Source organism: Suillus bovinus (assembly GCF_016758785.1).
Source record: "Suillus bovinus strain UH-Sbo-P2 chromosome Unknown EDB93scaffold_4, whole genome shotgun sequence".
Classification (NCBI taxonomy): domain Eukaryota; kingdom Fungi; phylum Basidiomycota; class Agaricomycetes; order Boletales; family Suillaceae; genus Suillus; species Suillus bovinus.
This window is the reverse complement of record NW_024542060.1, coordinates 537213-558204: the sequence shown is the minus strand read 5'-3', so window position 1 is coordinate 558204 and position 20992 is coordinate 537213. Positions and strand designations below refer to the sequence as shown.

Below are 20992 nucleotides of genomic sequence, written 5' to 3'. Positions count from 1 at the left end.
CATGAGCACCGGTCGAGGACTCGAAACCATCGAGGCACTTACGAGCTGTCAACAGGCGAGCAGCAGCAAGGGATGGGGATCATGAGCACCGGTCGAGGACTCGAAACCATCGAGGCACTTACTTCCTGTCAACAGGCGAGCAGCAGCAAGGGATGGGGATCATGAGCATCGGTCGAGGACTCGAAACCATCGAGGCACTTACTCTCTGTCAACAGGCGAGCAGCAGCAAGGGATGGGGATCATGAGCATCGGTCGAGGACTCGAAACCACCGAGGCACTTACGAGCTGTCAACAGGCGAGCAGCGGCAAGGGATGGGGATCATGAGCACCGGTCGAGGACTCGAAACCATCGAGGCACTTACCCACTGTCAACAGGCGAGCAGCGGCAAGGGATGGGGATCATGAGCATCGGTCGAGGACTCGAAACCATCGGGGCACTTACTTCCTGTCGACAGGCGAGCAGCAGCAATCCATCAGTGTTGTTCGTGTGATCTGACCTTCTCAAACTGCAATCTTACCAGCTGTTAACGATGGACAACTACAATGGAGGAAAATTATCAGACTATGGACAGGTTCAGCACTTCAACACCTACCATTCATGAGCGCTATTGCCAGGGCGTTGCCAGATTAAATCAATCTTTATCTTACTTTCAGATGCGGAAACCACTTAGCAATTCTATACTGATACCCTCCATAATTGATTGGCCCGGATTGCTGTACGCGACGAACGAGTTTTCTAGATTATGTTGGAACAAAGATGTGACTTGGAACTCTGCAACTCACCTGACTGCACACTTGATGCAAAGCTCCAGGTTTGACTGTTGTGTCGAAATTAGGCACAACTGCAATTCTTCATTGTCCAATGCTAGAGTCGTGTGTTCCAATAGAAGGTTGCAGTTGGTATCCGGTTTGTGCATATCTAGGATGGTGATTAATGTCAACTTTGACATGGCATGAGTCAATCTGAATCACTTACTGTCCAAGCGTACATGGGACTTAGGACGCGCACGGTTTTCAGGAGCGCATAACCGATCCAAGACACCTGTGTTAGTAAACAAATTTTCGACCCGCTCGGCAATCTTTCTTGAGCGTTCTTCTCCTGATGCGCCTTTCAGTTCCTTCTTGAGTTGTCCAAACGCAATTGGACGTAAAGCTTCGAACTTGGTAAATACCACGACCACAGGAACTGAAGAAGGATCATTTAGTCCTAGCAAGGCATAGTAAAATAGACCTGAAAACTCGCTGTGCCCAGTGTCGCACTCTGAGAAGAACTTCTCCTCTGATCGTTGAAATGTCCGACAATGGTCGTCCATCGGGATACAGTACCTGATGGAAATCAACAAGCGCTGAACGTCAGAAGGGAGTCACTTACCAGATAACATGGAGTCGCTCCTCCAATTTCGTCATGTTTGCCCGTTCTGAAATAAATTTTTTCATGTCCTCGAATTCTTCTTCAGAACCCGCTTCGAAACCGCATGAGTCGTGGAAGACGAAACTAGGATTGCTTTTGAAGACCATCTCGTTTCTGATGTCGTGATTTCCACGCTGATCGTTTGTCAGTGTATGTATGCCTGCAGGGAAAATGGTGCGAGCACCTTGATCGATGATTTCACGACGGCCGCATCGATCTATCCACAATTGATCAGCGATAAACCCGTGCATCGCATAGATCATCGATCGTACCTTGTTTCCTTTGGGATCGTAAATTTCTGGTTCATCCGTGGTATTGCAGACCTTGTGAAGAATGGACGTTTTGCCTGCGTTTGCTCTTCCTATGATGAGAACTCGAAACCGTTCAATCATTTCCCTGAGGACCTGAGCGTCGATGGTTGCCATTGGGGAGATCTTAGTGTGCGTCCTGAAGTAGAGGTGATCTGATTTATGGTGAAAGCTGTTCCGTGGTACAGAACGAGATCGTGGCGAGAGATAACAACATACGAAGCAAGGGCTCGTATGGCTTATGACACAACAGCTACACACGGCGTCTATCTCGTTGCATTAGGCAATCAATTCCACCTCCCAGTCACACCGGCGCAGTTGCAATTATTCAATCATTTGTACAATAGAGCACAAGGATCATACAACAAACGATGTCGAACGACATTAATAAGAACGTTGATAGATATGGACTATAATGAACAATCAGAATACAATGAAATTGACAGAATTTCTCTCTTCCCTACCCGTCTAGCTGAAATATCGAAAATATCTGTAGGCGGACCTTCCCAGGTCATCCAGACGATTGATCCTTGAGAGCAAACAAGAGCATGTCGAGATGTGCATGTGAGACACGACATTTCGTGGTGCTGGACAGGGTCTGAACATTTCACCCCGGAAGATGGCGTTCTGGGTATGAACTAGTTAAGGGGTGACGGAGCAGCTGTCGATGAGTCAAATGCCGATGCTGGAGAGGAATAAGACATTGAATGTGTGACGTCTTTCTTTATGGCTGTATCTCCTCGCAGAACACCATATGATATATATGTTCGAGACGTAGTGTCTGCGCTTCAAGTTCAAGTGTTGTTTTTGATGAAGTCTGCAGACGGGTCTGCAAATGAAAAAGCTGTAGACAGCAGAAGACAGGAAGCTGAGTGACGTAAACGAATTTGTGACCGTGACGTCCTTGCGGACAACTTCGGTTTAAAGTAGTAGTTCATAATCATTAAGGTTCAGCGCTCAGCGCGGGCTTGCCCTCGCCTGTCACGACATACTACCCTACGTCCTCAGTTTGTTCCACAACTTGCCGCATGAGTCACATTGCATGACCTCACGAGTTTAAAATCGCTCTTTGATCGAGACTGGGCAGGTTCAGTTTACGCTGCGTCTAGATGTCCATCTACATGTGTCGGTGAGTGTCCACTCTTCTAGTGAGTATCTCAAATATTCATCCCGCATTGTCAGACTACGTAGACAAAAACCCATCAGCATTCAAGAATGCTTATTTTGAGTTCAACTCGTTGAACATCTACCAGTGAGGCTCGCGGGGTACCGTGCCAACACCTACAAGGTATCATGAAATTGTACTGATATCGTTTGTATGCCCATAAACCACAAAAGTCTTCACTCGTACACATTTCACTCCCATCCCTACATTCATGCTCATTCTAAAGCCACTGGTCTTGCGCTGGAACGGGCGCGGAGTGCAAGAGAAACCTCTATAACGGGAGGCTCTATCTGTAGAAGACCGACTACAAACCAAGACCCCGCGCTCCCGAGGATCTGCGCCACAACACCCTGTCTTCGACATCTCAATCTCTCTCTCTCTCTCATTAACCCTCGGAGAGACTGCCGAGTCATCAATACTAAAATATACAAGAGTGAACTTAATGTCTCGTGCAACACCAGTGAAACAAAAATCTAAACGAGGGTCAGAAGCGAAGGATGTAATCGGGGTACACACGCAGACTTGCGCCATGACACGAGTATTAATCAAGACTGCAAGAAAATTATCGAGAAGGTAAAACGCGCACACAGCGGAGCAAGGTGAAAGTTTGCAATCAAACCCTCGTTCCCTTGATGAAGACATAATTCTGATTGCCTCATGGCATCCGTGCAGTCGCAGAAGAGATGGCATACTTTCACGGTCACCCTCATGACACGAGGTTTTCTACAGATTTGAACACTGGGGTGTTTGTAATTGCATGAGAACTTGCGCAAGGCTGGATATGTGGGCGCAGGAAGTGCCCTTCAGTGCGCTGTCCGTGCCTACGCTGAATGTACATAACAGTTTACGTTTTCGTGCTCAACTTTCTGCGCAATACTAGCTTACATAATCACAACTCAAAGCTAGCGCTCACACCTGGTCGTCTTCTCTCTCAAGAGTCTCAACACAAGGTAATGCCATAGTTGATGGCATTGCACGCGAATCTCATTCTCGTATGATTCGGCCTTACACTGTTCCTTTTACACTGGATGTTTTCGCACTTTACTTCCCTACATTGAATTCTATCGGATCCTCAATTTCTTCGTTACTCACATACTTTCGCGACATGCTGCAACGGACCCGACCCTCAAGCCTGCTCATACCCTCGCGCTATCTCTCCGTGGCTTGCATGATCCACCAGAACATCCATGTGTGCGCATGCCTTACGCACTGCGAGTGTTTCACTTGTATGGAAATACATCTCCGTTGAACCAGGGCAAAGGCTGTGCAGTGTGTACTGAAATTGCTTTGTGAATGCATGGATGAGGTGATACTACAAGAGCCGTGTGTATGCTATCTATCCAAGCTATGGAGGCCTCTGAGAGCCTAAGTCTTTGGGCCACTACCTTAGGACCCCTGGTCCACCGTGGTGCCGTTTCGAATGCCAGTGCTCGGAATCGCCATACCATTTATTCATGGCGTGCCCTCGTTTTGCGGAAACGCTCAATAGGTCGTCACAGAATGTGCGTGATGCAATTCTTGTGCTTCTTCAACATGAGGCAAAAACCATTAATCGAAAAACGGAAGTGTATCTGTGGTCTGCGCGGCGCCTGTTTGTTGACGAAACTTTGGTATGGCCTTTGCACGGATCCTGGGAACTGTACTTGCGATGGACCTACCTGATAAAATTTCAAGTATGCTGGCGACCAAAATTGCGCGCATTGCAAGTATTCGTTCGGCAGGGGACTGATAGGCGCACAATGAATTCGCAGGTCCGCATGTATTTTTTTTACCTACGCATTTGCGTCTTCTTCTTAGACTTCACTTTGATTTCGTTGAAGAGCTGACGAGGTACTTGCTATATGTGGTCCCTGAGTACTAAGTCACCATCAGTAAAATCATTAATCGTTAATCTCCGGCTTCTGGGCGCTTCAAAGAATACCACGGCCCCACAGTTTGATTGTGACTGCCACTCGCCAACAGCCGATTGGCATGCATTCTCGGATTCTGGGCTACCTTTATCGATTTGTGCGTGAGTCACCCTATCGAGCTGATGACGATCCTCTAGGGTTATTCGTGGGTAATGGGCATGCACGTAAACCGCGAGGCTTCAATATTCCTCAACATAAGAGTCTGCTCGCGCTATGGCACACCACAGGGGTTTCTTCCATCTTTTGCGTCCTATAATCCCTCCCATATACCATGTCGTCTGATACAGAGGTTAGCTCTGACCAATTTCTTTGACTTTATTTTGATAGAAAAATATCATGATAGCAAAGAAACTGCAAAGGCGCCAACGCAGGTCGTACGCCCACTCCACCTACCGTCGACGACATGCCCCTCGCCGCCTTTTTTGCTCAATTCGCCTCATTCTCCTTCTCCTTCAACGCCAATCAGTCCTCAAGCAAGAACTTTAACCGTCTGATCAAAGTCCTTAAATGTGACCTCAAAACTCCACAAGGGCGTTTAATACAAGACGGGTTCAGAGACGCGCTCGTTCAGGAATTCAATGCGCGTTTCGGAAGCGACAGAAACGACCTTTCTAACTGGCAGAATTTGTGCCGTGCGCTGAAAATTGATCCTGTTCCAGGTTCAATCAAGGCGTGTCGCCAGGTTTGTGGATTATTATTGTAGGCGAGTCATAGTAGCTGAGTTACTTGTATAGTGCGTTTGGAACACAAACGTCAACGCTGTAGACCTGGTTGATTCAGCGAGGACTGGGAAGCCTGTAAAGCTGTTTGCATCCTTGAAAGAGTTGACGGCATACACTCTCCAGAATCCGAATTTATTATTGCCAAAGGAGAGTGCGTATCAAGGCGGGTTACTGAAGGATTTGCTGAGGGAGATAAGAAACCCGTACTTAGGGAACTCCAGGAATGGTAGTGCGAAGAGAAAGGAAAGAAAGAAGCAACAGAAGGCCAAAAAGACAGCAGCCTGAGCAGGAGGTAGCTGAACACGTATTGAGTAGCGAAAACTGGCTGGATCTGTCCCTATGAAATCGTTTCGCAACGTTCATTTTTACTATGTTCTCTGTATCAGTAGCACACACTATGCCAATCTATCTCCGAGTCGCAGGGATGGCGTTGTTGATACTTGTTTATAGGCCTAGCCCGGGGCCGACAAAAATCACCCTGAGGATCGCATCCCTTGAGATAACTCACGTCAAGTACCTCGTGATAACCGCTCAACAGCTCCAGACGAGACTCCAGCAGGCTGAGGCCATTAGCTCGAAAACTTCCGCAAAAAAGCACCGTTCATGCACACTCAACGGACACAGCACGCATCTTATTTATTTCTGCACTCGTCATGTCTTCCTGCCTTGCATGGATAGCAGACGTCCTCCAAGTAGCTCACCACTACTTTGAAAACGCCATTGCCTTCACCCGCCGAATCAAATCGTTGCCCTCGATCTGGTCGACATATCGACCCACAGGCTCGTGACAGCATGTTCGCCATGCTCGTCCCTATTTCCCTCGCGCCCCTCATTATCATCCTCCTATGGGCAGAACGCAAAGCCAAAAAGCTCGCCTTTCTCCACTCTCCCAAACCACGCGCTCGCAGCACCTCCAGACTTGTCCTTCTCGGATTCGCAATTTCACTGTCTGACCTTGATGATTCCATCGAACTTCACCAAGCTGCACTACTGCTTCGCCCCCCGGGTCATTCTGATCGATCACAGTCTCTGAGCCGGGACAGATTCACTACTCCTTCATCCTCCGAGTCATTCTTTGCGATCATCGTGTCTCAATGATCTTGTCATCGGCCTTCGAGATATCTTCAGGCAGCGGGGCATCGCATCTGACCTTGATGAGTTCATTAAGCTCTTTCGAGCCGCACTACTCCTTCGTCCACCCGGTCGCTCTGATTGATCATCATCTCTCAACGATCTCGCCCTAAGCCTTCGAAACAGATTCACGCAGCGGAGTGTCCCCTCTGACCTTGATGAAACATTCAACCTGTTCTTATAACTTTACAGCATATCTCGCATAATTCAACAGGCTGTAGCCTACAGGTTAAGCTTATACGGTGCAGGTTGGAACAATGAATGATTGTGACAAAGTACATAATCTCTACTAGTAGGAGCGGCCACTGGCAGAGCTGCTAACGCTTATTTGCATGATTTCTACTATTCTAAATATCTCACAAGCCTCGCATGATGCTCCCATCCAAACGCTATGTGCACTTCAATAGATACTTGCAAGTCGGCCCTAGACCAATATGATCACAATACTTCCTCCAGCCCGCGAGACTCAAGGCGACCACCGAAAATGCACCTACAAGATATGACCGAAGTTCACGAGTGTGTCGTGTTTCCCGGCCATCAATATACCATAGCTTCAGCTGGTCGTGAAGCCAACAAGCCTTGCTTCCGTGAAGGGGAATGTCGCAAAAATAGCATTAATGTGGTTGAAAGAGCTGCACCTTTGGAGTCAGACGGCTTATACGCCGAGCCTGATGAATTGTACTTCTTTCCGAACTCGTTGACGACCAAACGATATCATAGTGATTGAGCACTCGAGCGTCAGCTGGAGCTTGACGAGTTCAAGGGAGGACGAGTTACACACGATGTTGAGCTTTTACTTCCTCGCGAGCACTCTCAGGCGAAATTCGAATTTCTTCAGGCTATGATCCAATACGAGACCGAGGAATCACGGTAATTTGAGCATGTCAAGCATGCAATTAATGTCGTGTATGCGGTCAGGACTCAGTGAAAGTGTGTCAAGACGAACTCGACTTCGTTGCCCATGGCATTATGACCTCAAACTCCTTGGCAACTTGACTCCTGTGGTGTAACAAGACATTATTATATCACTTATGGAGGTGGCCAGACTGGAAGCGAGATTAGGAAAAATGAGAGCTCCTTCCCATAGTGACGTAATATGAGATGCTTGCACTGAGCACTCCAAATACAAACTTTACGGTATGTAGCATAACTTTTCCCAGACTATCTTCTGCCTTGCTCCCAATTGTCCCAACCTACTCAATGGTCATTGAACTGAAAATTCACATGCCAACACCAGACACGGTCACTTGATGAAGTGTGATCAAGATAGAGGGGTACCTATACCGTCAAATATGGCAGAAGTAGAACGACAACCGTAATGTCCATTTCCAAATGCTCCTTCAAAATTTTTCTTTGGTAGAACTGGCAGTATTATTCCCTCCTCACCTGCAGAAGGAGCACGGGGCGAGACACAGATCAGTCCACATGCAGTCTCGGAGCTTCAAGTATGTATACCCATTACCATTTGCCGTTATTGGCCCCACCGTGACTTCAGTGGTACTAACACAAATTTGTAGGCTCCCTTCCTATTTTTGCAAGAACTTGCGAAACGACTTGGGGTTAACGTGCAGTTACCTTTCAGAACAGGCTCTAATGGTGCGATAATCCGACCTGATTTATTTTAAGAGGACAGGGACTGCACAAATCAAAAGGCACCGATCCTGTCATACGGGCGTTTCGGCTTTACGAGTCTGAGGCTTGTCTTTGTTCATCGCCCAGGCTGGTGATAATTATCCATCTTGAGTGTTTCGTTTCGGAAACGCACAAGCTACATCCTGGCCGAGTGGCGTCGGTATGGAACACACAGTACCTTTGACCATTCCATATCATTTCCATGTTGACCACGCACTGTCAAATATATTATTTGCAGGTAAGAGCACTGGGAGACGTCATCAGATTCACTATGGGGCTTCATTGTTATAAAGACAGTTTCAACATGCCTCAGAAATGCCTCAGTCACCGATTGAAGATTATCTATCCATTCTTTAGTCATCATGCGTATCGACTTTCCTTTCCTCGTCATACTTGCCCTCGCTGTAACAGTGACGTTGGGTGCGACGTACCAAAGATCGAGCCAACTCGCAGGCCAGAGCTTCCTTGACGCATTTAGTTTCCAGGCCATCACGGATCCCACACATGGCAGAGTGTAAGGCATCGCCTGAATCGTGTCTGATGGCTCATTTATCCCACCATCCAGGACTTATGTCAACGAAAGCACTGCCCGAGCAGATAAACTCGTTTCAGTGGCTAATAATAAACTCACGCTCCGAGCCGACTATACTACGAAACTGTCCTCCTCCGACCCAGGAAGAAAATCCTTTCGAATCATGTCAAATTCCCAGTACGAAACTCATGTAGCAATGTACGCATACATGGACTTATGGCACGAGTTCCAAGAATGTCACTAATCTAATTCAGTTTCGACATTGCGCATATGCCACAAGGCTGTGGGACATGGCCAGCTATTTGTGCGTGCCATCTCTTGTGGTTGATTGGCTTAAAGCTGACTACCGGTCAGGGTCAGGATGATCCTTTTCCCCAGTGTTTTGACGTCTGACGAGCGCACCGTGATGCTATTGATCCAACAGGGTTAGTCTCATTAACAGGATAATTCATTCGTTAACATTCACGATAGGAAGTGGGAGCAAACTGGCCGAATGGAGTATGTTCATATTGATGTTTTTTTTTTTGTCATAACTCATGATTACAGGGCGAAATCGACATTGTAGAAGGTGTCAACGATCAAACCCCCAATACATGCAGTCTGCACACGAGCTCCAGTAAGATCATGTTCGGGGAGCGAACGATATAGATAGGTACTAAAATTTGTTTTCAGATTGCACGATGCCCTCTTCTCGCTCAATGTCAGGGTCAGGTCGTTTATCGAGTCTCCAGGTATTTGGTGGTTCCTGATGCAAATTGAATTTAGCACCGTCCGTGGTACAGACTGCTACGCATACGATAACGGCAATGCGGGGTGTGGGGTCAGTATCAACGACGATAAGAGTTACGGCCCGCAATTCAACAGCAACGGGGGTGGCTGGTATGCACCCATGTTGGTCATTAGTTCTACCCGAATAACAGAACACCTTGGTCAGGTATGCGATTGAAAAGCGTTCAAGTTACATCAAGATTTTCTTTTGGGAGAGGACGAGTAGCTCTGTTCCAAGCGACGTCAAGTCTCCTGGGCCAAGCATCGATACTAGCCATTGGGTATGTTATTCCCACAGACTTTTATTGAATACCTAATCGAACGCAATTCCAAAGGGGACACCTGCCGCAAACTTTCCCGATACTGATTGCGATCTCTCCACTCATTTTGGACCCCAGAACATCATCATTAACCTTACATTCTGTGTGTGATAATCGTTGTTCTTGAACTTTCACCTGACCTGATACACGTGGCTTGACTAGGCGGAGACTGGGCAGGTGCAGTTTACGCTGCGTCTGGATGTCCATCTACATGTGCCGGTGAGTACACACTCTTCTGGTGAGTATTTCGAAAGACTCATCCCACATCGTCAGACTACGTGAATAATAACCCATCAGCATTCAAGAATGCTTATTTTGAGTTCAACTCGTTGAACATCTACCAGTGAGGTTTGTGTTTTGTCGAATGCCGTGCTAGCAAGTTACAAAGTATCGTGTAAATTGTAAATAACATTATTTGCATGCCCAGTAACCAGAGTCCTTACAGTTTTGATCTGTAAATGTGACGTAGAAATGAAGCACACCTTCGGCACATGAGCGCATCGAATCTGGTGGCCTCCGCGTAGCCGACGGGGGCCGATTTGCAAGCGTATAAGTACTTTGGGGTCCTTACTTTTCACTCGTACACTAACTCCTCATTACCGCAACACAATAACATCTGCTTTTAAAGTCACAAGAACGGCGAAACTCGGTACAGCATGCTTCTCGTAACGTCTCAATGTTTTATCTATTATGATCCTAATCACATTGGCCCCACAGTTCACTATTGAAATGCTTGAGCATGTGCCTCGAAACAAGGGCTCGTTCCCTCGCGAAGTTCTTGATCAGGACTATGTGTACATGATTCTAGTTGCCTCATGGCATCCGTGCAGTCGCGGCAGACTCGGAGATGGTGTATTTTTACGCCCACTCCCCAACCAACCACCCCCACAACACGAGACTTTTTACAAATTCGCACACTGATACCAATCTGGGGTGCTTGTAATTGTATAGGACCTCGTGCATGGTCGTAATATGTGGGTGCGGGAAGCGCCCTTCAGTGCGCCGTCCGTGGGAGCGTACCTACGGTTTACGTTTTCGTGCTCAATGTATCTGTGCAACGCACACAATACTAGCTCGATAAATTTCACGGCAGAGAATCACGCACACAAGCAAACGACATGGACATCCAGTCAAGCCATTGTTCGCTAGTAGATCCGGCTTCTGGACGCTTCGAAGAACTACCTGAAGACAGGTGTCCCGCGGGCCCACACGTTGACCGTGACTCGTACTCGTCAAGAGCCGATTCACATGCATTCATTGTTTTACAGCTATTGAGTTCTGGGGTATCTTCATCTCAGTTACCATATATAGAGAGAGACGATCCTCTTTGCATGGTTCTTCGTGGGTAATGGGGGTGGCACGAGCTTCGAGTGGCTTCGAAATTCGTTACATAATAAGACGGTTCGCGATGCGGCAGTGGCACAGCACAGGGGTGTCTCCCATCTCTTGCATTCTTTAAGCCCTCCCATATACCATGTCCTCTGGCACAGAGGTAAGCTCCAACCAATTCCTTTGAATTTATTCTGACAGAAATGTATAGCGAAGAAGGCGCGAAAGCGCCAACGAAAGGCGCACGCTCCACTCCACCTCCGGACGACGACGACACGCCTCTCGCCGCCTTCTTTGCTCAATTCGCCTCATTCTCCTTCAAAGAAAACCAGTCCTCAAACAAGAACTTCGACCGCCTTGTCAGCGTCCTCAGAATCGACACCAAAGATCCGCAGAGGCGCGAACTACGAGAGGGCTTCAAGGACGCGCTCGTACAGGAATTCAACGCGCGTTTTGGAACTGACGGAAACGACCTTTCGAACTGGCAGAATTTGTGTCGTGTGTTGAGGATTGATCCTGTTCCGGATTCGATTCAGGCGTGTCGCCAGGTTTGTGATTCTATTATTGCGGTCGAGTTTGTAGTGCGCTGAGTTGGTTGGTTGTATAGTGCGTTTGGGACACGCATGTCAACCTCGTAGACCTGGTTGATTCAGCGAGGACTGGGAAGCCTGTAAAGCTGTTTGAATCCTTGGCAGAGTTGAGAAAATACACTCTTCGGACGAAGAAAATCTTTCCGAAGGAGAATGCGTATCAAGGCGGATTACTGAAGGAGTTGCTTAGGGAGATCATCAACACGTACTTCGGGAGGCGTAGGAACGGGAGTGCGAAGAGAAAAGAAAGGAAGAAGAAACAGAAGGCCGCAAAGGCGGCAGCAAGAGGTGACTGAATGCGTGTTTAGTGGCCAAGACTGCCTGGAGCTGTTCCCTTTAACTCGTTCACTTTGGTCACGTTCTCTGTACCAGTAGCATGCGCACTTAACCTGTCAACAACTTGTAATTTATCTCGCAGATGAAGCTTTCGCATTAAATATGTGTACATTCATCCGCAAAACTACAGTTCAATTACGAGCAGTACCCCTAGAATCGTGTAAGTAAGGTATACTACCATATATTATGCGACATCTATCCCTGCGATGTCTTGTATCTTCTAGTGTAGTCACGCTGCCTTCAAAATGCCGACCTGCAGCGGTTCCCTTGTGCTGGCAAGCGTACTTGTATTGCGCGACTTTGTGTCCCCGAATGTCTTTTCTAGCTGCTCAATCTTCTCAGAAAGTAAGCGCGCTTCATCACTGGCCTTGAATGATTCCTTGATAGCGTCCACGACGACCAAATTGTTGCGCTGAAGATCGCTTTGCAGGCGCGCGAGGCGTACTCGAGTATCGAGAAGTATGCTTTCTGGCTGAGACCCCGAAGTGCGTTCAGGAAGTTTCGAGTCCGATGATGAGGGACTGATCAGCGCGTTCGCAAAAGCTGTGAAAAAAAATAAGAAACCATCTTGTTTCTCCACTAAACACCCACCCTTTGAGAACACGTCTGAAAGTTCCTGTCCAGAAGTCTTCCTTCGGTGCGAAATGAACGCGCTATTCTGGCGACCTGTACACGTTTATTCGAGCAAGGACGCGATTGGAAGATTACATAGACAGACCTAGTCGATTTCGCCTTGGCAGTCGGCGAGGTCTTGGCAGTTCGTCCTCACCTGAATTTGGTGTGGATTCTATGCTGCGTTTCTTGCGGTACCGAGTGGTACTGGATCCCACTTGATCTTGAGGAGAAGATGAATACGAGGAACGATCACTGTCCGACGAACGACTGCGACGCGAACTAGGGGTCTTCACCATTGGGCCACCACCGCTCTGTTCACTATCAGGCAGCTCCTTCTGATTGAGCACAGGGGTGGACGGCCGCGACATTCCGCATGCATCAGTGAGGAGACCTTCTGAGATATTGTGCCATCTCGTTAATAACCAAACCATCATCTTCTGTGACGACACTTTCGCTGTCGCACCAAAAATCTTGTGCCCAAAGATCCGCGCGATATCCTCGAATTCTATGCCGTTCTCAGGACAAAGGGGAAGTTGGGTGAAAAATCCGCAGAGGTAAATCAGTAGGGAGAGATGGCCTATAGGCAGGAAGCGGAGAATTATCTGTGCGATCATGATCTGATGGCGTTCGATTTCACCGTCGTGACCAAGGTGAAGGTTGTCCTGAGCTTGTTTATGCTGCTGTTTGGGTGACATGGGAAGCATCAGTGGCAGCTCGCCTCTAGCGCGTTTCTCCTCTTCCTCCGCATCCTGATGGCTTCGCTTGACCTCTTCGCGCTTCACGCTGGGCTTCACGCACCAGTGCCAAAATCCACCGTAAAGTTTGGGATCAAGGAGAGGATGAGGGAGAGAGGAGATGAATGTAGACAAGACAGCGCAGATGTCCGGCATGGTCTGCCCGCGCATGCTGAATTTAGCCCCATAATCGGCACTGGAATCGAAAATGTCAATCAGCTGCATGTACCGATCGCGGCTAGGCAGTGTGCGGAACAGCCCCTGTTGGTAAATGCCTGATGAGGGTAAATGATGAATCAATTCAGGGAAGAGAAGAAAGCACCCGTTCTTGTCAGCTCTTCCACACAGGCAACAACAAGGGTCGGTACGTCGTGCTGATGTTCGTTGATAGTGATCGTAGATGATGCATGAATCAGTACGTCACGCAGTGGCGCCTCTCTAACACCTGTCGCAATGTTAGTGTAACGCAAAACCTGCACGCAAACAGAACAGACGAAATTTTGGATCTCTCTTCTCAGCTCCGCCCTTGCGCTTTTCACGAAGCTTCTCTCGTAAATCTCCATCTTCTCTATATAATTCGATTACATCCTCGTCAAAAGAGATGTGATCCATTGCACGATGTTTCTCACGTCGAACAAGCTTGTCGAGCCGAGGATACAGGATGTGCGGCTTCGGTCGGGGTGCGTAAGGTTTTCCACGGTCTAACAGCGTCTTCGGCTCGCGCTGGGGTTGATCTTCTTCGAGGGGCCTGCTACCTCGTGGTAGATGGATGTTTGAGGAAGGGGGAACATTGTGGTGTGACGTATAATCCAGTTGGAGCCCACATGCGCGAGCCTGCCTGTCCCTCTCTATATCCGCGGACGATGGTCTGGGTATGCGCCTGATGTCTGGCATGGACGCAAAGACATCATGAGCACCACTTTGCTGTTGTTGGAAAGCATGTGGTGGCAGGGAAGTACGTTTTTGGTTGTCACCATGATCGCGAGGTGATTGCTGGTAATCGGCGAGATGTGAAGGATGATGATGTTGCTGGTGTTTCGACTCGTACCCACGAGGTATCCACGGTACATGACCACGACTATATGGGGTGGCGGGTGAACGGGGGGAGTCATTGTACGTTGAGGAAAGTAAACTGGGGGTTTGATACGGAGGATACATATCCATGCGAGACGTCAAGGAAAGAGGTCGCGATGGTCGAGGAAGTTGCTGAAAGGAGTGATCTATGGGGTAAGGAGGAAGTAGAGGGTTTGGTTTGCGTAAGATGCTGCGCGGGCGCATACTGTCATTGGGTGGACGAGCGCCAAGCGTTCGCGGGTTGTCGTTGCCGTCGCTCAGTCGGTCACCCGAGCGAGACGGCGGATAATGAGCATACGAGGCAGATCGCATCCCGAGGCCAGCAGGAAGGAAAAGATAACCTTGGAAATATGAAGAAGCAGAGACCTTACTACAAAGGGAGAACGTAGTTTGAGAAAGAGAAATGGACGTCCAGTGCCGCGTGAGGAAGACTCTTTTAAGATAGCTTAGTCGAGCTCGGGTGACCCTACTAAGTATTGAATCAGACCGGTCGAGGCTAAGATGCCGCACGTATTATGGTATGTGGGGCTTTTTAAGCTTGCTGCGATATTATTTCATTTTAGACTGCCTCTATGATAGAGCGCGTCTAAATCCAGAGATGGGAATTACACGGGGAGAGAACCGAGAGAAAGCTCACAGCGTGTCTGATCGTGATAAATCTGGAGCTTGAAAGAGGTGGGGGGTTACGTGTATGGTTGCACAAACGAAATCTACACTTTTGACGAACCGTGAGTCTCGGAGAACCAGGGCAACCTAAAATGTATTAGAATGATACGAATGACCGAGTCAAGACCCTAGGTTCAACGATGAAAACATCCAGGCAGGTCCAGCCAGAACTAGAGCCAGGTCTAGACTCTAGACCGACTATGATTACCCTTTGTCACTAGGCTCAAGAAATTTGGTGAAAAAAACTGTAAGGCTTCGTGAGGGAATAGAAGGGAGCTCTGTGTGAGGCTTCATGGAGCTGATGAAGCTTCAAGACTGGAAATATGAGTGACAAAATGTGCTTTGTGCTCGAAGAGGATTACTTTGAAAGCTGTACAGCAAAAGGAAATGTTCCTGACCAGGACCGCAGCCTCGGCGAGGGCGCCGAGCCTGGGTCACGGTGATAACGGACATGCCATCCGAGACCCCGCAGTTCTGATGAAGCTAGCAACCACGTCGATCGAATAAAAAATTTGAACTTGAGCAAACTATTACAGTAGAGATAACATTAATGGGTACAGCTGGCACCTCACACCGTAGTCACTACAAGTACACTGCTATTTAATTAACATACCACTGTATGAGCCCTGGCTCAAAGGCAGGGTGATGCAGGTGGAATGCCAGAGAGGCACTACTTAGATTCATAGATATGTGAGACGGGCGAGTAGAATAGATCATGTGACCTAGACTATCATACTACGGGCGGGCGTGGTATTGATGATTAGTAAGCAACGTCGGGACTTCAACTTTCTACGACGATGGACTACTCAAGCCACAATCAAAATTGCATGCTCATCCCATCATTTCGTATGTAGCGCATTGTACTGTCTCGTTTCATGCATGTTGCACACCATTATTGTTGTCATCTAACCGTCATTTGTTTTGCCAACACTGACGGCGACGTTCAAGTTCGTGTCTGCCAGCTTCTAGGTTATTCGACCTAACAACTTATCCTGATTGCGCCCATGGTGTGATTGTATACTACTTTCATCTAATTGCACAGCTGTACGTCTATAGCCGCCATACTCGTGATTGCATTCCATGATCTCCAAAGTTGACTAGCAAAGGTAGCGGACTCTGCCGCTCTGGCACGAATGTGCTCTGGACCATCCATCAAGTTATCACACTTCAGATTAAGGCCCAACTAAGGGCACCACTTCGACGTAGCAGAAATTCCGCAGAGGTATGTCATAGGGTACGTATTCTGCTGTACTTAACCGCAGGTTCTTCCAGGTTATTACATGGATTCAGATTTCAACGCGCGGGAATCTCCTCATATTTATGAAATTACGGCTGAAACCAGTTATGCCGCTGTCGGAAATACAGTATAGCATATGAGACGTGGCGACTTCCGAGAAGTCGACTTGGTCCTCAAGCCCTATATCCATTCGGCACGGATGCAACCCATAAGGAAACACGCATCACAAATCGTCATAGGTGAAATTATGGTGAAACTTTACCCTTCACAGTGTCATATTGATCTAGTTACTAATGTCCGTAGCAGAGAATATCACCATTTTACTAAGCATCGATCAGTGTACACTTTGCCCCGTCCTGCATTGGACGACTCTGGGCCTCTGGCACAACGACTCCTCTTACCACCGTTTCTACCGGGCGAACGCTGACGAATGTTGTTTTCGCTCATTTTTGCCAATCAGTCAATATTGTTACTGTATGCGCATGCGCATCAGGACAAAATAATGGATACTATTCCGTCGCTTTGGCGCTAGCTAACGTCACTGCTGGCTAAAACTTCACGTTCGATTGTGATTTTGAACAATGGCAAGGTGAGTACAAAATATTGTTACATTGAAGTATTTTCGCAGCTGGCTGAAGCTGCTGTATATTACCTTTGTGCACTGATTTCATTCCTAACCATGGGTCAAATCTTTCATAGACTGGTCAGTGTTGTCGATTATTACTGTGCTCCATGGTGGCGCGCTGATTCACTGTGTTTTGACAGCTCAATTAGGTTCCGGCCCTACGGAAATGATCGTCTAGTTCTCACCTGTTCTCAGGCGGTGTTATTATTTCCGTTCTGTCTTCTGGGACTCGCAACTCAATGCTTTCCCTGTATTCGCGTCACTGAACAGTGATTGGAACGGAAATGAAACACGAAATTTATATAAGACGGATGTAACCGCACGCCGCAAGAACCTTGACCCGATTCCTCATACTGAGATTCAGATACCGACGCTTTTTAATGCACTAGTCTTCTGCTGCTCTGTGTATGAATCGGTTCTAACACTACTCCCAATTATCCTGGCCTACGGCGGCTACTCAGCAGGGCTCCAAGCGCGTGATCGAAGGTGGTCGACGTGTCATCAATTTCGGTCGTTGCGGTGATTTTCTCCTTTTTGTCACCTGCGGAGTCGTGGCGCTGTCTGTTTCATTAAAACGAGCTCCTACCTATGGGACTGCCATGAACTGTGCTGTGCCTTCGGTAACAGATGGGCTGGGCACTTCGTGCTCCACCTTGAAGGCACCCCCGAGCCCAGCCTGCGACGTAAGATTTGAAAATGGATTCCTCCTATACATCGACAAAAGAAATGTGTCTGTCAGTATAGACAAAGACCGTGATTATTAATTCAAGTGGGTCTCAGAATTGAGGAATTTAGGAACAACATCGATCATCATCGGGTGTAACCGACTAAGCGGGAGTTACAGACTCCGTACGAAAGCCACGTTGTGAGAATTCCCATCACTTGGACGCCAAGTCTTTTTTTTCCTTTGTAAAAGGTCCGGTGCTGGACGGGCCCTCTTCTCTGAGAAAACAGTCTAACAGAAAAGAACATTTATGCAGATTGATGCTCATGCACTTACTCAAGAACACTACCTGTTCTCCCTACACCGCATGAATATATGATGGTCACGATTTCCGTAATCCTCGTATGCAAAAGTCCGATGTGCCTCGGCACCTGTCGAAAAGTTACATCCTCCTGCCAGTGGCCAGGTTGCTAAGCACTTTCTGGACCTGCCAGGGTGTAGTTTGCGTATTCGATCGATCAATAGATGCCAGCAAGTGCCAGCTACCCCGACATCCTTCCCACGGTTACACTTTAAATGCAAAACCTACCTGTTGCCAACTTACGAGTACTATACACCGATCATGTTTTTCAAGTCACTTCTCGTCCTTGCAGCAGCAGCTCTAGCTGCCAACGCCCAATCCACGACTACGACATCTGCAATTGCAACTCCAAGCGGAGTTTCAGACTGTGTAATTTCATGCTCGAATCAAGCCGCCTCCGCAGGAGGTTGCTCCAGCTTGTAAGTTGGCTATGTTTCAAACAGTACTTGAGCATTCCAAATCTCACATCCTCGATGTTAGCACCGACCTTTCTTGTGTTTGCACCTCCACTGCATTCCAGGCTGCTGCTGGCGCGTGTCTGCAGGCTAACTGCACTGCTACCGATATCGCTCAGGCACAAGCGCTTCAACAATCTGAGTGTGCATCACGTATGTCATTCTTTCCCAAGTGTGTACCTTGGGCTGATGAGAATAGTTTCGGGTGGCTCTTCGAACACGACCACGAGCGGGACTGCAACTACGGTCCCGACAACGACCTCGAGCGGGACCTCGAGCGGGACAAAGACCCCCACATCTCCCGTCTCCACTACTTCGTCTGCCAAAACTTCAGCAGCAACCTCGTCTAGTGCTGCCACAGGTTATGCACTTACTCTCAACAGTGCATTTGGTGGGCTCGTTGCCCTTGCTGGCACCCTTATTGGAGCCGCGCTCGTCGTGTGATCCAGTCAGATGGTCAAATAGAATATCCATATTCACATCGTAACCGCGGGGTAAAACCACTTTGATATCTTCTGCTATTTTATTAGTTGTTACATACTTTGCTTGGATGTTCCAGAATCTTGAGCTCGTCGTTAGACGTCAACCAGGACTACAATGTTGGATTACTACACACATACCCATTGTTTGGCATTACTCTTCCCTTCAGGGCTCGAGGTAACCAGGCGCCATTCAGATACATTCATCGTAATTGGTTTTTCACCCCTTGGTAGCGTCATCACTTCGAGTATTCGGTAAATAACGTGGGTTTATGAGCAGGGCAACGCCGGCAAAATGGTAAGTAGTGCTCACAGAAGCCACGGCTTTAAAGAGTCCAAGTTCCACTTGTGCATTGCGCAGCATCACCTTTTACACCCCAAATGCCGATCGCCTTGCGGTTTAGGCCATACAGTGCTTCGTTGTTGTAGATAAATATGGTGCATATGGGGAACGTGGCCGCAGGTCGCAGAGATTGATGGTTCGATTAATTACCCGCTTCATGACAAACCCCAGCTAGTAAAAATTAGCGCCCAAAACTCTTTGTGCTAGACCTCGCTGCTGAGCATGCACCGTTCACTCGTTTTCTTTTCTTTCTGACTTTCGGTTTCTGTGTTGCACAGAATTATACCCTTCCTCAATGTGCGCAAGTCTGTGCGGGGACAGCTGCGACGGCAGCTGGCTGTTATTCGTTGTGAGCGTTTTATGCAATCCGAGCCGATAAATTTGTCTAAAAATTATTACATAGCTCGAATAGCACATGCGTCTGCACCTCCCCGCCCTTTCAAGCGGCCATTCAGTCATGCTTTGATACGAGCTGTAATACGACAAGCCAAGGCACTGCTTGGCTCTATTACAGCAACTTGTGCACTGACAGTGGGTCTTTTGTATGCATTGAGTGAAAAACGTGTCTCATACGTAATTAATGCGCAGGTTCCTCGGCCAGTTCCGGTTCAAGTACATTCTCAGGTATCTAGCGCTTAGCAGTCATGCAGTGATTGCATTTCTTGGTGTTGACCGTCACACGTAGGTCAGTCTGCAACCACGACTGTCAGTGTTGCTACTAGTATTGCACCGGGACCTGTGACCTCGCATACATCAACCGACGGGTCCTCACTGTCATCCGTCGGGTCGACGAGTGTTTCATCTACTACAACCTCTGCGAGCCAAACTCCGACATCAACTTCTGGAGCACTTGCGGCCGAAATAAAGATGCTACACGGCTTCATGGCGGTCATTCTTGGCGGTGTTCTGATTTTGTGATGATCCGGGCTGGCCGATTGCTACAGAACTATATTTGATTGAATTCCGGGTGATAATGATGTGGTGCAGGAGTAGTAGGTATACAGGCATCCTTGCAATTGGAGGCCCCTGGAGACCGTGGCTAGCTTAGCTTTGTTATATATATATCCAAAAGGACCTTGTCGGGTCAAGATCATACCTACTTATCCGTCTTAATAGTAGGACAGATTAATATAGCCTTGTATATCTGTCAGAATATGCCAGAATGTGCCAATGGTAATAAGTGACATATGTAATAAGCGGGTACTGGAAAAGTACTGAACCTGTATACAGAATGAAGAAGAAGTATTATGTTACAGCTCACTTGAATTTTGATGTGGATGTACCAAGGTATTTGCGAGTTTACCAACAACTGACCAAACTTATGATGTCTGTTGGGATCAAAGAAAGGGTGTACATGGCAGGATAGAATTTCAGATGGTCCATAGTATGGAGCTGATCCGGTGAGGGTTGAAATCCCAAAAGTTTCGGTAAATCGTCAGAGAAATGGTGTTTGGTTGTATTTAGTCCATGGTTGTCGGATGCTGGGGGGGCTCTCTTACACCCGCCGATGGGTATGAGTCTGCATTCGAACCAGAACCAGTTTGGCAGATCCGGCTGGCAGAATGGCGGACTTTTACCCCTAAGC

General features: G+C 47.9%; 8 protein-coding genes across 8 annotated transcripts; 5 read left to right on the top strand and 3 right to left on the bottom strand.

The window, feature by feature from the left end:
• Positions 1-486: 486 nt before the first annotated feature.
• EDB93DRAFT_560590 (uncharacterized protein) lies at positions 487-2086 on the bottom strand. The gene is made up of 8 exons (XM_041456722.1): positions 1684-2086; positions 1596-1628; positions 1373-1545; positions 1244-1326; positions 977-1186; positions 784-919; positions 649-736; positions 487-589 (listed from the first exon to the last, which is right to left on the bottom strand). The coding sequence occupies exons 1-8, from the start codon at positions 1834-1836 to the stop codon at positions 575-577; spliced, it is 891 nt and encodes a 296-aa protein (XP_041312412.1). The 5' UTR covers positions 1837-2086; the 3' UTR covers positions 487-574.
• A 566-nt stretch (positions 2087-2652) lies between these two features.
• EDB93DRAFT_1119669 (uncharacterized protein) lies at positions 2653-3716 on the bottom strand. Its single transcript, XM_041448462.1, has 3 exons — positions 3058-3716; positions 2902-3007; positions 2653-2848 (listed from the first exon to the last, which is right to left on the bottom strand). The coding sequence occupies exons 1-2, from the start codon at positions 3572-3574 to the stop codon at positions 2922-2924; spliced, it is 603 nt and encodes a 200-aa protein (XP_041312411.1). The 5' UTR covers positions 3575-3716; the 3' UTR covers positions 2653-2848; positions 2902-2921.
• Positions 3717-5027: 1311 nt separating this feature from the next.
• On the top strand, positions 5028-6024 carry EDB93DRAFT_1119664 (uncharacterized protein). Its single transcript, XM_041448461.1, has 3 exons — positions 5028-5083; positions 5138-5476; positions 5529-6024. Exons 1-3 carry the CDS (start codon positions 5066-5068, stop codon positions 5799-5801), a joined length of 630 nt encoding a protein of 209 aa, XP_041312410.1. The 5' UTR covers positions 5028-5065; the 3' UTR covers positions 5802-6024.
• Positions 6025-6317: 293 nt separating this feature from the next.
• Positions 6318-7136, top strand: EDB93DRAFT_1325293 (uncharacterized protein; the record flags this gene model as incomplete). The annotated part of the gene is made up of 2 exons (XM_041455033.1): positions 6318-6522; positions 6560-7136. The coding sequence occupies 2 exons, from the start codon at positions 6318-6320 to the stop codon at positions 6730-6732; spliced, it is 378 nt and encodes a 125-aa protein (XP_041312409.1). The 3' UTR covers positions 6733-7136.
• A 1505-nt stretch (positions 7137-8641) lies between these two features.
• Positions 8642-10246, top strand: EDB93DRAFT_1076652 (2 beta-glucan; the record flags this gene model as incomplete). Its single annotated transcript, XM_041445259.1, has 11 exons — positions 8642-8793; positions 8845-9009; positions 9066-9115; positions 9287-9309; positions 9358-9427; positions 9484-9517; positions 9577-9690; positions 9746-9860; positions 9915-10002; positions 10062-10118; positions 10173-10246. The coding sequence occupies 11 exons, from the start codon at positions 8642-8644 to the stop codon at positions 10244-10246; spliced, it is 942 nt and encodes a 313-aa protein (XP_041312408.1).
• Positions 10247-11017: 771 nt separating this feature from the next.
• On the top strand, positions 11018-12114 carry EDB93DRAFT_1100315 (uncharacterized protein; the record flags this gene model as incomplete). The annotated part of the gene is made up of 4 exons (XM_041446992.1): positions 11018-11182; positions 11211-11391; positions 11430-11776; positions 11836-12114. The coding sequence occupies 4 exons, from the start codon at positions 11018-11020 to the stop codon at positions 12112-12114; spliced, it is 972 nt and encodes a 323-aa protein (XP_041312407.1).
• Positions 12115-12383: 269 nt separating this feature from the next.
• EDB93DRAFT_1245901 (uncharacterized protein) lies at positions 12384-14889 on the bottom strand (the record flags this gene model as incomplete). The annotated part of the gene is made up of 5 exons (XM_041452373.1): positions 12384-12697; positions 12746-12820; positions 12873-13778; positions 13826-13948; positions 13998-14889. 5 exons carry the CDS (start codon positions 14887-14889, stop codon positions 12384-12386), a joined length of 2310 nt encoding a protein of 769 aa, XP_041312406.1.
• A 3502-nt stretch (positions 14890-18391) lies between these two features.
• On the top strand, positions 18392-19029 carry EDB93DRAFT_1245900 (uncharacterized protein; the record flags this gene model as incomplete). Its single annotated transcript, XM_041452372.1, has 3 exons — positions 18392-18549; positions 18611-18738; positions 18785-19029. 3 exons carry the CDS (start codon positions 18392-18394, stop codon positions 19027-19029), a joined length of 531 nt encoding a protein of 176 aa, XP_041312405.1.
• Positions 19030-20992: the final 1963 nt, after the last annotated feature.

Coding starts and splice junctions, on each gene's coding strand:
- EDB93DRAFT_1119664 (XM_041448461.1), top strand. Junction 5,477..5,528: donor CAATCAAGGCGTGTCGCCAG/GTTTGTGGATTA, acceptor TTACTTGTATAG/TGCGTTTGGAACACAAACGT.
- EDB93DRAFT_560590 (XM_041456722.1), bottom strand. CDS start 1,836: ATGGCAACCATCGACGCTCAGGTCCTCAGGGAAATGATTGAACGGTTT. Junction 1,187..1,243: donor AGAGTGCGACACTGGGCACA/GCGAGTTTTCAG, acceptor ATCCTTCTTCAG/TTCCTGTGGTCGTGGTATTT. Junction 920..976: donor GTCCCATGTACGCTTGGACA/GTAAGTGATTCA, acceptor TCACCATCCTAG/ATATGCACAAACCGGATACC.
- EDB93DRAFT_1119669 (XM_041448462.1), bottom strand. CDS start 3,574: ATGCCATCTCTTCTGCGACTGCACGGATGCCATGAGGCAATCAGAATT. Junction 3,008..3,057: donor GAAATGTGTACGAGTGAAGA/CTTTTGTGGTTT, acceptor ATTTCATGATAC/CTTGTAGGTGTTGGCACGGT.